This window comes from Telopea speciosissima, chromosome 2 (genome assembly GCF_018873765.1).
Source record: "Telopea speciosissima isolate NSW1024214 ecotype Mountain lineage chromosome 2, Tspe_v1, whole genome shotgun sequence".
Taxonomy (NCBI): Eukaryota; Viridiplantae; Streptophyta; class Magnoliopsida; order Proteales; family Proteaceae; genus Telopea; species Telopea speciosissima.
This window is the reverse complement of record NC_057917.1, coordinates 47,174,793-47,191,482: the sequence shown is the minus strand read 5'-3', so window position 1 is coordinate 47,191,482 and position 16,690 is coordinate 47,174,793. Positions and strand designations below refer to the sequence as shown.

At 39.7% G+C, this 16,690-nt stretch overlaps 2 protein-coding genes across 3 annotated transcripts in view; both read left to right on the top strand.

Annotated features, from left to right (window-relative positions):
* The first annotated feature begins 5,904 nt into the window (after nucleotides 1–5,904).
* LOC122650778 lies at nucleotides 5,905–6,369 on the top strand. The gene has a single exon (XM_043844161.1). It carries the CDS (start codon nucleotides 5,905–5,907, stop codon nucleotides 6,367–6,369), a length of 465 nt encoding a protein of 154 aa, XP_043700096.1.
* A 458-nt stretch (nucleotides 6,370–6,827) lies between these two features.
* LOC122649561 (D-lactate dehydrogenase [cytochrome], mitochondrial-like) overlaps nucleotides 6,828–16,690 on the top strand; it is a 134,247-nt gene continuing 124,384 nt past the window's right edge. For both annotated transcript variants that reach the window (XM_043842759.1, XM_043842758.1), the window contains exons 1-3: nucleotides 6,828–7,139; nucleotides 7,427–7,529; nucleotides 7,734–7,834. In XM_043842759.1, the coding sequence (XP_043698694.1) occupies nucleotides 6,880–7,139; nucleotides 7,427–7,529; nucleotides 7,734–7,834 (464 nt within the window). In that variant the 5' untranslated portion in view covers nucleotides 6,828–6,879. The remainder of the gene's footprint in view (nucleotides 7,140–7,426; nucleotides 7,530–7,733; nucleotides 7,835–16,690) is intronic.

Genomic DNA, 16,690 nt, shown 5'->3' with positions numbered 1-16,690 from the left:
GGTATTTAAAGGGCACATAGAAACTTGCCTTCGACTTGGATTTTCACCAGATTGGGTCTTCTGATCTCATGGTATCCGCAATCTCTTATTATTTTGGAATTTTCCTCAGTAACGTCCTATTGTTACTGTTGAATTTGTTATCTTTTAGATTTTTTGTTTTTATTTGTTGCTTGTAATCAATTGATATACAACATAGGAATGATGTTGCACCAATCCATGTAACAAATAGGATAGCTAACAACCTAGGCAGATTGTGATTACCCCAACAATCACAACCTTTCGGTCAAAACCAATGTGATGGTTCAACATGAGAGTTCACTCATCAAATGCATGGATGTAAATATGTCAAAATAAAATACTTCTGGTTGAAAAAAGACATGCATATGATAGCGACAGAAGCAAAGTTGAATATTAAGAATGAGAGTCTCAAACCAAACCATATTAGCATATATAGTAGCATATAAGCATTTTATAATACTACAGAAATCGGACATCAGAATTCTCCAATCCTCAAACCAAACCATATGCTAATATTCACTGAAATCCAGATATTGAAAGCTACGGTTCTATAGACTCAAAAACTTATTACTCCAGGCCACATACAGATGGAGAGGCATTGAACAGGTTCGGATGGAATTCACCGCTTCGAACCTTTGAGAAAATATGGCTCTACCGTTTCAAATCTTTGAAACTGTTGTGTTCCTTCTAATTCTCTGTGGCCACCAGAGAAGGATTAAGTTGGGAATTAATACTGCTCACACGGTTGCGGGCTAGCGAGGTGGGGTTTAACACTGTTTCAAATCATTATACAGTGTTCTTGGACAAAGTGACCAGGTTTCCACTTCTCCCAACGTCTCTTTGTTACAAAGAGATACAAACTTTCAAAGTATAAACACAACAAACCATATTCCCATTCTCATATCCACTCAAATATGTAGACCATCCCGAAGAGGAAAACAGTTCACCAAATATAAATTTATCAATTACCCAACAAGATGGCACAAGGTATAATATGACCCACTATCTCATTATCTCAAAAGCAAGATAAAACAAACGTACTGTTTCTTTAAATAGCACAGCATACAATGCATTCACATCATTATTAAAAACTCAATCGGCCGTACAACTCATCACAATAGGATTTCAGTCATTGTAATGGCTTTAAATGCTTTGCTGAGATGAACCAATAAAGAATCCAATGATGATAATTTGGTTGTCATGCCATGGAAGGGCACAACAAATGACAACAGGTATTTCATCGTTCCCGACTATACACCCTTCACCTTTTCAAATTATAAAGCAAAAATACACTCTAGATGGACTGAGTCTCTTGCGAGAAGCACATTCATTAACCAATCGTGTACAACCCTCCAACAGAATTGCCAAATAAGTAATCAGAATTGCAAATAAAAGCAAATCTACAATCTTAAGAAGAGTGACTTTTGTCACGACTCAGCCCCACCATTTCTTTTATTTTCTTCATGCTTTTCAGGCTTATGACGTGTTATATGGTGCTTGAGATTGTCGTCATTAATCTCGGTTTATCTACATTAAGATAAGTAATCTAACTTCTTAATTACATATATAATGATATGTATATTTTGGATGATCGTTTCCAACAGATAGTTTATTGTTGTTTCTGATCTGTAGACCAGAATTTATACATTGTTGTTTATTTTGGATTTTCGATCAGATTATATTACTGTTGCTGAGGTTTGCCCATGTCGTATTACTACAACTGATCTTATTATTCACTTGCGTGGTGATCTACTCTTCTATTCAGTTTCCTCGGTGTGTTTGTGGTATCATTTCCTCACCACGGAGACCCTTTGCATCAGCAGCAGGGAAAGAGTGAGGAGAGAGCATGAGTGAGGCCGGGGAGATGGGTTGTGTCGGGAGTAGGGTGGGGGCAGAGTTGTAGGAAAGGGGTTGGAGGAGGAGGAAGAAGAGAAGAAGACGGGTAAAAGGATCATGTTACATGGACTTAGGGTTAGTTTGGGGATTGAAAAAATACTACTAACCCACATCACGACTTAACAGACGGATACTAACGGCATGGGTGTAATAGTAATTTAATGTAAACTGTAGGGGATACAAAAGTAATTACGGAAAATCTAGGGGGAATGTGTAATTAGGCCATATTATAGGAGATGGGCATGTAATTTTCCCAAAAAAATCAACGATGGGATGGCTTAACCTTCTGATTTTTATCCCCTGCATGAGTCCAAAATCAACTGTTGGGGCTTTATTTGGGAAGATGTCGCGGATTTTGTTCGTTCTTTCTTCCTCTCTGGGGTACTTCTCCCCGGTTGCAACCATACTGTGTTTTGTATGATCCCCAAGAAGGATAATGTGACATCTGTTGCTGATTTTAGACTCATTAGCCTTTGTAATGTCTGTTACAAAATTATGGCTAAGATTTTGGCCAACAAACTTAAGCCCATTCTACCCTCTTTTATTTCTCCTTTTCAATCTGCTTTTGTTTCTGGCCGGCAGATAGGGGGTAACATTGCCATTGCACATGAAATTTTTACTTATTTAAAAAATCATAAAGGGAAAATCGGCTTTGCTACTATCAAGCTTGACATGTCTAAAGCCTATAATAGAGTAAAATGACAATTAATTTCTAACCTCTTCAGGTTTTTGGGGTTTGACGAACATTGGATTTCTCTTGTGCTTTGCCTTATTTTCACTACGTCCTTCTCTTTCAAAATTTAGGGTAGTTCTTTCGGTTATCTCAAACCTCAACGGGGCTACGTCAAGGCTGCCCTCTAAGCCCCTACCTTTTTTTGTTAGCTATGGAGGTACTCTCCAGGTTACTTGATGTGTATAGGGAGGGGGATTAACGTTGCCTGCACTGCCCCTGAAATCTCCCACCTGCTCTTTGCCGATGACACTTTCATTTTTTGCCGAGCAACTGAGGATGACTTTTCAACTATTAAATCTGTACTTGACCTCTTCTCGGACATTACTGGACAAGAAGTAAACTTCAATAAATGTGATATTTTCTTCAGTAGGGGTGTCTCCATGAACCACAAAAAACACTTGTGCTCCCTACTTCATATGAAGGAAATGACCCCCAACTCCATCTACCTGGGAATAAAACTGTGTCATTCAAGATCCAGGCACAAAGACTTACTCCCTTTAGTGGACCCTGTTCGCTCTAAACTATCTTCTTGGAAAGCTAGCATCCTTCTCTTTGCTGGAAAACGGGTATTGATCCAATCAGTCCTGGCTTCCACCCCATCTTTTTACATGTCCCATTTTCTTCTCCCACAAAGAACCTGTAAGGACTTGGACAACATCTATCTAAGCTTCTGGAATAATGACCACAGGGAGAGGAAAAAATGCCATTTAATTGGGTGGGATATAATTTGCAAGCCTACCGCCTTTGGAGGCCTAGGATTGCGGAAATCCACGGTCCATAACAAAGCCTTAATACTCAAACTAAGCTGGAGACTGCTGACTGAACCTTCTTCTGTTTGGGCCAGAGTTTTAAAGGCTAAATATTTCCCAAGATCTTCTATTTTTTAACCCAAGATTGCCCACAAAAAAGGATCTTGGACTTGGAACAGTATTGCCAAGGTACTTCCGGACTTGAAGCACATAACTTATCGCCAAATAGGAAATGGTAAGTCTACCTCATGCTGATATGATCCGTGGATTCCATCCATATCAGGTAACTCCTCCCCCCAGGTTATTAATGCTTCTCCCAATTTTACATTTGTCTATGATTTAATGCATAATAATACCTGGGATCGTTTAAAGTTGCTTGCTTGTTTCCAACCTTCATCCGTGCATGCCATTCTTAGACTTAATTTATCATAGAATGAAGATTCTTGGAGGTGTACTTTAACTAACAATGGTTGCTTCTCCACAAAGAAGGCTGCCCATTTCATTTGCAACATTAATTCCCTCAGCCCATCACTATCCAAGTGGTGGAAGTTTTTTTGGAAACTAAATGGTGGAAAATTTTTTGGAAACTAAACATTCACCCACATTTTAAAAACTTTTTTTGGCGTGTTTTACATGCAGGAAATCCCTGTCCGAGGCACCCTTTCCAAATGGATGGTTGTCGAGCTTCAATGTGTTCTTTGTGGCTCTTGTGTTGAGTCCATCTGGCATCTATTCTTATCTTGTGATTGGACTAAGCGTGTCTGGGCTTTTGGTCCTCTTGGACTGAAAACTGAGCATTTCTCTGCCCCATCTTTCATCCACCTTGTTGCATCTTTGCCTGGCTCCCTTGATTTGGATACTATTTCGTTAATTTGGTTTTTTTTTCTGTTTTCATTATCACTTGTTACTTTATATGGAATGTAAGGAACAAAGTTATCATGTGCAATGTTAAAGCTGACCCTCAGTTGGTCATCAACAATGTATTAAGATGGATGGCAGATTTGGATCTCACTCCCCCTTAAAGGAATTTGGCCATTACCCATACAACCCCTTTAGTACAAAGTGTCCCTAACTTTGCTAATTTTAATTTGGACATAACTGGTTTGCTGGTCGCAAGAATTTATGAACTAGATCTTAATTTAGCAAGGTGGACTTATTATATTTTGATAGATGGTCAGAGTATCCTAACAGATGCAGGTAGATTTCCAACGTAGGATGCAGTAGAAGCGGAGCTTTTTGGACTTTTGCAAGGCTGGGAGAAAGCACAGCATGCGAACATCAATATTAGGCAAATATAGTTATGCAGTAGGAGACTTTTTGATTTTCTAACATTCCAATCCCCATCCCCTCTATCCTGGAACATTCTACACCTGTTTCTTGGCCTAGTAGAGGCAACTGAAAACTTTGCTAATTTAGTTTTTAAACTGTACAGACAGTGTAGTCCCGACACCAAACAGATGTACACACCCTCTTAACTTGTTTAATACAATCTTTCTTTTCATCAAAAATAAAAATAAAAAATCAATTGCTGGTGCGATTAGAGGTGTATCTCTTTCTATGTATAATATGAATAATACTGGTGATGGGGGATTTCGAGAACCAGCCCTCCTCTCCAAGGCAGCTTGGAATCTCTTTCACAATCTTCAATCGAATTGGGCACAGTTCATGAAACAGATATATTTTCCAAAATGCGAATTTTTGGCACCTCCCCTTGAGAGTAGCCCATCTTGGGGGTCGAGAAGCATTGTTGAAGGCAGGCAAGTGCTAAAAGAGGAACTCATTTGGAAGGTTGGAACAGGGGATAGGATTAAAATTTGGAAAGACCAGTGGATTCCAAGCCTACCACACTTCAGAATTCAATCTACTAAGCTTCCCGATGTCACTGCAGTGTGGGTCTCTGATCTGATCGACCAAGAGAGCAAACATTGGAAGGTGGACAGAATCAATCTCCTTTTTAGCCTAGTGGAATCAATGGCAATCAGCTCCATTAGACTCTCTTTATTTCCTACTGAAGATCATCAGATCTGGAGAGCAGCAAAGAATGGGAGATTTTCGGTTAAAACGGCTCATCATTTACTGTGTAACAAAATGGATGAAAAAATCAGAATAGCTCCTTCCTCCTCTAAAGTAAGCAGGTGGCACCAAACCAAAGCTCAAGTCTGGAAAGCTCTGTGGAACCACAATACTTTACCAAAAATCAAATCTTTTCTTTGGCGTGCTTGTGCTGGGGGTTTGGCTACTGGAGAAGGTTGTGCCATTAGAGGGTTCAACCTAGGCCCTCAGTGCTTTCGATGTGGAGAAAATATTGAAACTATCAAGCATATCCTCTTCCAGTGCGCCTTCTCCAAGGCTGTTTAGTTTGGCAACCCTTTGACGGTCAGAGTTCCTGATGGCAATGATCTCCCACTTTCCAAATGGATTGAGGGTTGGATCGATCTCAAAGGCATGGGAGATAAGGAGCAAAAACAAGCCACCTCCCTCGGCAGTTTTATCGCTTGGTCTCTGTGGATGGCCAGAAACGATGGAGCGTTTGGGAATCGAGTTTGGACCCCTGAAGAAGTTATTAATGCTGCTTCTGCAGCCTATGAAGAATTTTCCATAGTGGGAAGAATCTCAAAGCATATCCAATCCAACCATATTCACTCCAGGAATCTTTCTGTGCCCATTTGGAAGCCGCCGGCTCATCCTTTCCTCAAACTAAACTGTGACGCTTCAGCAAAGACTAAGTGTCTCAACAAAGGTGTAGGCTTCATCATTCGCATGCCTGATGGTAACCCCATCTTTGCCAAATCTGAGGTGACTCAGTTCTCCGATATTACTGAAGGAGAAGCTTTGGCAATTAGGAGTGGTCTTTTAGAAGCTTTGGCAATGGGAGTGGAGTTCCTCGAAGTAGAGTCCGATAGCAAAGGTGTTGTGGAGCTGATTCTCAATCCTGGAAGGCTCGGTTCGCTTGAAGTCCAGCCTATTATCTAAAATATCCACTTCCTGGTTCCCTCTTTCAGTGAATGTAAATTCTCCTTTATTTTTAGGGAGGCAAACTTTGTAGTCGATTCCCTAGCAAGGAAGGTCCTGTCGATGCAGAATTCGACAGTATGGCCATTGTCCAATCTGAGATATTTGTAATCCCCCCAAGGAGTTCCCTGAATTTTACCCAAAAAAAAATAAAAAAATAATGCTGGTGATAATAGATCCCCTTGTCTTATTAGCACACAAGTGGGGATGAATGTGGCATTCTATGTATAATATGAATAATGCTGGTGATAATAGATCCACTTGTCTTATTAGTTCACAATTGGGGATGAATGCGTTTTTTTTAATCTCCATATACCTGTGACGCAAGGAAGGTGGTATTGCCGCAAATTCCCAGATTAAACCCTCTTTACCCCTGGCGAAGGCGGGATTCCATCCCAAATTTTCTTAAACTTCTCTTCCAACGGCTTTTCTCTCTCTCTCTCTCTCATGAAACCAAACTGAGGTTCTATCATGGCGTTCTCATCTTGGTTTTCTCGTTTCAGTTCTTCTTCAAGGAACATTTACAGGACCATCCAGAGCTCATCCGTCTACCATTTTCGCACTCAGAGAACGTACATCCCTGAAACTTTGTATTCCGAGGGGACTAAACCAGTGCTATCATGGTCAGGCTCTCTTATTCCCCTCGCCGTCGCGTTGTCTGCTGGATCAATTGTCTTTGACATTGGGAGAAATCCTTCGATGTGCGATGCCTCCGGTGTTGATGATTACCGGTACGTACTTAAATCTCTGTCAAATGGTTCAGTTGATTAATTGAAACAGTTTTCATCATTTAGACATTCCATGTGATATGATAAACCTTTTCCTCTTGAATCGTCATTCTTCCGTTTCTTCTTCAGTTCCCAGAACTTCAATCGGTTATGGATTGTAGGCTAGTTTATTTAATTGATATATTATAAGTTTCCTTGTGAATGATCATATTAAAATTTAAAGAATTCCGTTGCACAGACAAGCCGCTGATTGGTTGATTTGATTCATGTTTTGGATTTTCAAATTTCAGTGGTGGCACCGTTGGGGGCAAAGATAGCACGGACCTTGTTGTTAAAGGTTCTCGCAAGGAAGTCGCGCAAGAGCTTATTGACGAATTGAAGGCCATTTGTGGAGTAATTTAACTTGAACTCTTCCATTTCCATTTTATCAATCATATTAACAGTCGGTCTACCTACCATGTAATGAGCTGTAAATTCCTCTTTTCTAAGTTCCTTTTAATTTCGTTGGCAAACTTGTCCTTGACTTGCCTGGTTTGAAGTGGGAATTTGAATGATAGGATTTTGTGGCAGAGCTTGACGTTTTCTTCACATGTATAGGGAAATATGACGCTAGATTATGATGAGAGATACTTTCATGGGAAGCCACAGAACAGTTTCCACACAGCTGTAAATGTCCCTGACATTGTTGTTTTCCCAAGGTCTGACTCTTTTTCGCATGGTTCAAGCCATTCAATCATTACGTCACGTCTGTTTCAATTTTCATCTTCGAGATATTTTTGGGTGATTCTGCTAAGGATTGCAATAATTTATCTGATTCAGTTTTGATGTTTTTTATTCATCAGATATCTTGAACTTCTGTCACACCATTTGCTTTGATAATGACAACATTATTTTCTTCAAATACTTAAAAAAAATAACAGCTTTGTATGGCTGCGATACCTCTCTCCCCTTCCTCCTTTTGTCCTATAATGCAATATTTTCCCCCTTTTTCAAGATGATTGTGTGAATGGTACTGTATAGCAGGGTTGATCATCAATCTGAACATTGATGCCTCCTAGCGAAAGAAATAAAAATCAATCGGCAATCATGCAGTAGATACCAAGTGAGTGGTGCTTGAAATATATTTATAGAGTAGTTTAGATCATAGTTTAAAATTTTGCCGAAATGTGTATTTTTTTGCCGGATGTTTAGATTGGCTGTTTCGGGGGAGGGGGGGAGGGGGAATGGCCATAGTAGACTCCGATACTTCAAGAAAACCTTGTTTTAGCCTATTTAAGTATATATAAACCTTCATATTGTAAGAAAAGTCACATAAAGTGGTGTTTTGGATTTGCACTCTTGGTTGACAGTAAATGTCAAACCCTGTTGTATACTGATGCAGATTCATCATCAAATAGGACTTGTTTCATTGAGAATAAGTCTAGGGTTGGGTTACATACATGTTGGGCCTTTGATCCCATGGGTTTCTAATGTAATAGGCCATTTTTATGGGCCTAAAATATGGGTATATAGGTTGCATACGAGATTAGCCCAATACTTAGTTTATTTTTATGTTTTTTAGTTTCCTAGCTAGTTTAAGTTATCTAATAGGTTCCAACCAAAAAAAAAAAAAAGTTATCTAATAGATTTGGGATAAGGTTAGACCATTCATTTTTAGTGTCTAAGCCTATTTTTGAGTCTTCTATATAAGTTTGTAAGGGAGGCCAGCATTACATACGAATTTGACTAATAAAACTCAAATTTATGCTTGCTGCCTTTGTTGCTGCCTTTGCTTCATCGTGAATGTGCCTTGTGAGTAATATCAAGGTGAAGGAATTGGTGGATCTCTAATCGACTCCTTGCATCGTGAAGATCGGGAGGGCTGCTACTTATCTCCTTGCATCGTGAAAATCGGGAGACCCCATTGTTCATCTTCAAAGCTGTTGCCATTGAAGACCTGCAACAAGTAAGAAATTCTGCAACTATTCTTCTTCCTTCTAGAAGGTCACAAACAAGGTGATTTTCGTGAGATTTCTGCCCAACCAAATCTAACCATTAAAACCTGCTAAAAATTTGATCAAGTCTTCCTCAAACCCTAAGAGAGATTCGATTCAAATTTCAACACCATCCACCCAGCCGATTGTCTAAAATTATAGTTTTACCCCTCTCTCCTACTTCTACTAGGAAACCTCCATAACTTCGAATCTGTCCATCAGTTTCAAACCAAATTTTCAGCATACATCCCTTACATCATTGTTGACACTCGATCCAAGTTTCAGCCCCTTTTGTTATTTGATCATGTTGTTTGGCTCCTAGTAGGTCTCCTACCTATCTAGGACTACATTAAGTGGTATCAGAGCCATGGTTGAACATGGCACCCCTGCTGTGGACCCCACACAGTCACCCCCACCCGATTCCCTTGTTGCAATTATGACTATGTTACAGAAAATTTCAACAGAACAGCAAGCTCTTGGTGATCGAATGTTGGTAATAGAACAAAGGCAAGTTGTGCCTCTTGTAAACAACCATCTATATGTAGAGGAGGACAGATTACAAGTTCACTCTGAGGTACATGGAACTCTGGGAAGGGATGAACATCATAGAGATCATCCCAGACGTCACAGGGACCGCAGAGATCATTCCATACATGATAGAGATTACTGGGATCGACATAGACCTGACAGAGAAGGGTACAGAGATCATAGTGAAGATAGGAACAGAGGATACAGAGACTACAGGAGACGCCATAGACCTCCAGAGGCATATGAGTTTAGAGACTATGATGGCAGACCAGATTCACAGGTATTTTGTGATTGGTTAGCTTCTTCAGATGATTATTTTAATTGGTATGATTTGCCTGAGCATAGAAAAATGAGACTAGCACATACCAAGCTAGTGGGACCAGCACATAATTGGTGGAGAACCCAGATGGATTATCCTGACTACCGTGGTAGAGAACCTGTTACATGGGCAGAGATGAAAGAAGATCTGAGTAAGAAATATTTCCCACGAACGTTCAGAGCTCTACAACAAGGTAACTTTAATTCCCATCGACAACATCACCACCAAAAGGCCTTCAAATCTGAAGACAACTTGAAGCCTCCATCAATGAGATTCCGTTTGCAAGTTGAAGAGTGTGGGAAATCTAACTTCACCAGTATTAAAACAGGGGTTGAATATAAATTTCCATTACCAAAGGAAGTTAAGAGAGCACAAGTTGAAGATAAAGCTGATGTGGCAGTGAATTGTGATGAAAAGAAAGAGACAACCCCTATAGCTTCAAAGATGAAAAGTCAACATGTAAAAGACCCTACTAAAGTGGTTAATGTCGAAGAAACCAAAGTAGAAAAAGATGAAATAGCAGAAGATGAAGAGGTGGTTGAGAGCACTCCATAAGAAATTATTGGCATTCAAGATGCTGTTTTTGAAAAGGTGGAGCTTGTGTCTCAAGTATTAGATGCAAAGGTTGCTAACACTGAAGACTCTATGGACAGGACATTCACAGTTGCTGCTGATTCAGAAAACGAACACATAGAGTTTGTTATGCCACCATGGTTCTTCGAAGAGAAAGCTCCACGCCTTGGAGATTTTATCCCCATCACCGGAATTCTATTTGGAGATGGTCAAAGTTGCCGATCACATGTTGATTCCCCCTCATCACTACAAAATTCGAGGACGAATTTTTTCAAGTTGGGGAGAGTTGATGCAGATTCATCACCAAATAGGGCTTGTTTCATTGGGAATAAGTCTAGGGTTGGGTTACATACATGTTGGGCCTTTGATCCCATGGGTTTCTAATGTAATAGGCCACTTTTATGGGCCTAAAATATGGGTATATAGGTTGCATATGGGATTAACCCAATACTTAGTTTATGTTTATGTTTTTTAATTGAATCGATTCAAATTGGTTGCATCCAATTGGTTCAATTTAAGTGATCATGTGACTTGGTTAAGTGGTCATGTGACAACTTAAGTGGTCATGTGATGTAAGTTGGGCTGGATTAAGACTCTATAAGTCCAACCATGTTTTAAATCTATTTCTTTTAGTATTTTTAATTTCCTAGTTGGTTTAAGTTACCTAATAGGTTAGGGATAGGGTTAGGCCATTTCTTTTTAGTGTCTAAGTCTATTTTTGAGTCTTCTATATAAGTTTGTAAGGGAGGCTAACATTACATATGAATTTGATTAATAAAAACTCAGCTTATGCTTGCTGCCTTTGTTGCTGTCGTTGCTCCATCGTGAGTGTGCCTTGTGAGTAATATCAAGATTGTCTTGTGAGTAATATCATGGTGAAGGGATTGATGGATCTTCAATCGACTCCTTGCATCATGAAGATCAGGAGGGCTGCTACTTATCTCCTTGCATCGTGAAGATCGGGAGACCCCATTGTTCATCTTCAAAGCTGTTGCCATTGAAGACCTGCAACAAGTAAGAAATTCTGCAACTATTCTTCTTCCTTCTAGAAGGTCACATACAAGGTCATTTTCGTGAGATTTCTGCCTAGCCAAATCTAACCATTAGAACCTGCTAAAATTTTGATCAAGTCTTCCTCAAACCCTAAGAGAGATTCGATTCAAATTTCAGCACCATCCGCCTAGCCGATTGTCTGAAATTATAGTTTTACCCCTCTCTCCTACTTCTACTAGGAAACCTCCATAACTTTGAATCTGTCCATCAGTTTCAAACCAAAATTTCAGCATACATCCCTTACATCATTGTTGACACTCGATCCAAGTTTCAGCCCCTTTTGTTATTTGATCCTGTTGTTTGGCTCCTAGTAGGTCTCCTACCTATCTAGGACTACATTATATACCTTATGTAATATTGCCTATTTTCTACACGTTGTTTTAGTTCTAGAAGACATGATAGGAAAGTAAAACAAGTAAACTATGCAACAATGGATGAAGAAACATAATATTGATTAATTATTTAAGAATTAGTACAGAGTACAAACTACAAAGTACAGTTCACATAGACACCCAAGTCCCAACAATACAATACTGTGACTATCTACTGATATGAACTATGACGTGCTGAATTGAAGCCGCTTATGGTCCAATGGAGCCGACGTGCATTTTCTTTCGACTACATGACAAATAAATGTCACATCGTAGTATGCAAGAAGAAACGCCCGTAGTTCTCCACAACTGCCCTATAAATGGCCTCATCTACATGTTGGAGGTAACTTATCCTACGGTATAGGTCATCGTAATATGAAGAGCCAGCCATTGAGCCACTTTAATTTGATGGTGTTGGAAGCATGTACGGCTGGTGGGATGGGTAGGAGAAGAAGCTGTCCACAAAGGAAGATCCAGTATGTCCCTGTAAGTGGGCGTCATACTCAAATCTGGGAACGAATGAAGAAGATGCATGCTCCCTGTTGAGAGATTAGAATTAGGAGTGAATGCTTGGATGGTCTAAGGTAGACCCCAAGCCATATATTTATAATAAGGAATGAAAATTACATGGACAGAATTGTCCCTATCATAGCCGACATGGTTGTACATGAAATAAAATAGTAAAAAGTCCAGAATACCCCCCACGGTATTCTGGCCCATTCAATCCAACACTCCCCCTTAAGTTGAAGCATATGTGTCGTGCATGCCCAACTTGACTAAGATAGGAAGAAACACTTTGCTACTTAGCCCCATGGTGAACACATCGGTTAACCGATCAATAGACTTTATAAAGGGAACACAGATGAGTCCAGCTTTGAGCTTCTCTTGATGAAATGTCGATCAACCTCAACATGCGTAGTACGATCATGCTGGACAGGGTTATGAGCAATGCTAATGGCTGCTTTATTATCACAATAAAGCATCATGGGGAGATGGACAACAACACCAATATCTTGCAACAATCCTCTAAGCCACAAAAGTTCATAGATTTCTTATGCCATTGCACGGAACTCTACTTCAACAATGGAACTTGCCACAACATTCTGCTTCTTGCTACGCCACATGACAAGGTTTTCACCCACAAAGGAACAATAGCTCGAAATTGATTTTCTGTTAGTAGAGCCAGCCCAATCAGCATCAGTATAAGCTTCAACCTTCAGATGATGTTTGGGAGAGAGAAGGATTCCTTTTCCCGAAGCAGACTTCAAATATCGTAAAATGCAAAGGACTACCTCCATGTGAGAGGAATAAGGATCATGCATAAATTGGCTCACCAAACTTACAACAATGGCTATGTTAGGTCGTGTGTGAGAGAGATAGATTAGTTTGCCCACTAATCACTGATAACGGCCTTTGTCAACAGTTTCACCCTCTTTTCCCTTAAGTCTTGTAGAAGCTTCCATAGGAGTATTTGAAGGTTGACAACCTAGCAACCCAGTCTCAGACAATAGATCTAGGACATATGTTCTTTGAGAAAGAAAGATGCCCTTTAAAGATCCTTCTATCCCTAGAAAATATTTTAGAGTCCCCAGATCCTTTACTTCAAACTCACGGCCAAGGAAGTGCTTCAATTTCTTGATAGCATCACCATCATTACCAGTGACCACAATATCATCCACATAGACTATGAGAATAGTTACTTTGTCACGAACTCGTCTGATGAATAAAGTGTGATCAGCATTACTTTGCTTATATCCAGTTGAAATCATAGCCTTGTGAAACTTGCCAAATCAGGCTCTAGGTGACTGTTTCAAATCATAAAGAGCGCGCTTCAATTTACAAACCTTGCCCCTGATCTTGTCATTAGAGAAACCTGGTGGAACATCCATATATACCTCTTCCTTAAGGTCCCCATGGAGGAAGGCATTTTCATCCAATTGCTGAAGATCCCACCCAAGATTTGTAACACAAGACAATAACACCCTTACAGTGTTGAGTTTCGCCACTGGTGTGAAGGTCTCCTGATAGTCAACTCTATAAGTTTAAGTGAACCCCTTTGCAACCAATCGTGCCTTATAATGATCCACTGTCCCATCTGCCTTCTGTTTAACCACAAAGACCCATTTACATCCAACTATTTTTTTTCCTGGAGGAAGAACCACAAGATCCCATGTATTATTTTTGTGTAGTGCTCTCATTTCTTCCAACATTGCTGCCTTCCACTTTTCATCTATAAATGCTTCTTACCAATTTTTAGGAATAGAAACAGAAGAAAGAGAAGATACAAATGCACGAAAAGAAGGAGAAAGAGAACTATAAGAAATAAAATGAGATATAGGATGCAGAGTGCAAGTCCTAGTACCTTTGTAATGAGCAATAGGTAGGTCGGAAGAAGAGGGCTTACCAGGAGAGGAAGGATCTAGATCTTGAGCCGGCAACTGGATGGGTATCGGTGCTACAGTGGATTGAAGCTGCTCCCTTTTGGTGCTTCCGTTTTTGTAGGTGATCATATTAGAGTTGTCAATCCTCTTGTGAAACTCACTAATAGTTCTCTGGATAGGAGTCAGCTCCCCCTAAATAGGAACACCAACAACACTCTTTTCCATGGTCTCCCCCTGTAAAGGACTCCCTTTGGATGAGGGGGGCACAGCCAGAGGGGGCTGGGTAGCAGCCAAGGGAGATTGGGTAGCAATCGAAGGAAGCTAGGTAGTAGCCATGGGGGGCTGGACAGCAGCCATAGGGGTTAGAAAAGGAGGAACCTCAAAGGACAGCACATCTTCACTAGAACTCTCCTCCTGAAGAGATGGTGAAGAATAATATGAATGGGTCTCATGAAAAATAACATCCATACTGACCAAAGTACGGCGGGAAGGAGGGTGGTAGCACTTGTAACTCTTCTGGGTTAGAGATTAACCCAAGAAAATACAACGTAACTCCCTAGGTTCAAGTTTGCCTAGAGAATTTGTATCTCTAGCATAACACACATAACCAAACACCTTGGGAATAACAACAAAGGAGGAAGTCCCCAGTAAAACTTCAACTGGACTACGGGAGTCAAGAACCCGAGAAGGTAGCCTATTGATGAGATAGGCAGTAGTGAGGACAGCATCTCCCTAATATTGAGATGGGGCATGTCTAGCAAACATCAAAGCCCTAGCCGCCTCTAACAAGTGGCGGTTTTTCATTTCTTCCACACCATTCTGGGTAGGGGTATCAACCATAGTACTCAATCTCACGAAATCTCGGTTGAGATCTCGAATATTTCGAGTATCTCGACCTGATCGAAATGAAATAGTAGCTCGAATAAAAAAAATACAAAAACTTCGTCGAAATTCCTTTTTCAAAAGTAGCTTCATAAATACCAAAACTCGTTTCGATCGAGACTTAACAAGCTCTGGTTTTTTGGGTTTTTTTCACCTTGTTCTTCATCCTTTCACTTCTCCTCCTTGATTCCTGCACCGGCCTTCAAATCTTCGCCGCATCTACGCCAGAAAACACACCATTAGCACATTTGTGCAGCTTTTATTTCAGGTAAAACCAATTTCTCGAAAAATATTTTTTTGAAAGAAGCATGATCACTACTTGTTTGTTTGTGATGAAATTAATATATGTTAGACACCAGAGGCCGATTTACAACCTCATGGTGTCGAAACATTTTCCTATATAAATATATATATATATATTTTTTTTCTGCTTCAAAATTTTGATTTTCTTACAATAAGAATGTAAAAAAAATAGGGGTTATGTACATTTTATGGTGATCAATTAAATATCTTCTCCATCCATTCCCAGTTTTGAGTACGACTTCCATTCACAGGGACGTAGTGGATCATCTTTTGTAGATGACATCTTTTCCTAGCCAACCCACCAGCCGTATTTGTACATGTCAAAGGCATCATATCATAGTGGATCAGTGGGTAGTACTTCTTCACAGTTTAGTTACCCATATCCTAGGATAGGTTACCTTCAGCATGTTGCTGATGCAATTTACATGGCCAATGTGGATGACTGCACTCGTTTCTTCTCCCATACTATGACGTGACATTCATTTGTCCTACAGTCAGAGAACAATGCACGTAAGCTCCATCGGACTATGAGTGGGGTCGATCCTAGATGTCGGAGTAGTTATTATTAGAATATTTGTAAACATTTGAGTCACTAGATGACTACTTGACTTGTATTGGACTATTGGGGATATTGTCATATTGATATCATCTTCTTAACTTGTTATTTACTTATTGTTCTTAATATTATGACTTAAATTATGACTTATGCGTCATTCACTTTATGTTTCCAACTTTCTAGTCAATTTACTTATTTAAATTGCTTATTAATCATTAATTTATTATGTCCTCTAGTACTTAAAATCTTAAACAATGTGTATGTGTAATTAACTAAGTTATACATTAGGATTCGATCGTACATTGCCAATGAATGGTGCAAATCCAAAACACCACTTTGGATGACTATTTTTGTATTCGAACTTTTAAATGTGTTTATATAGCCTAAAATAGGGTTTCTATGAAGTTTCAGGCCTTAACTTGGACTAAAACCCACCGAAACATAATAGAAACATGCAAAATTTTGACCGAAATATCCAAAATTTCAGATATTTCGGTCAGCCTGAAACACCAAAACGAAATGAGTTTTCAAACTATGGTATCAACACAACTGGTCTGATGAACAATACCATGGTCAGCTAGATAGTTTTGAAATTGAGATTCTTTATACTCGGTT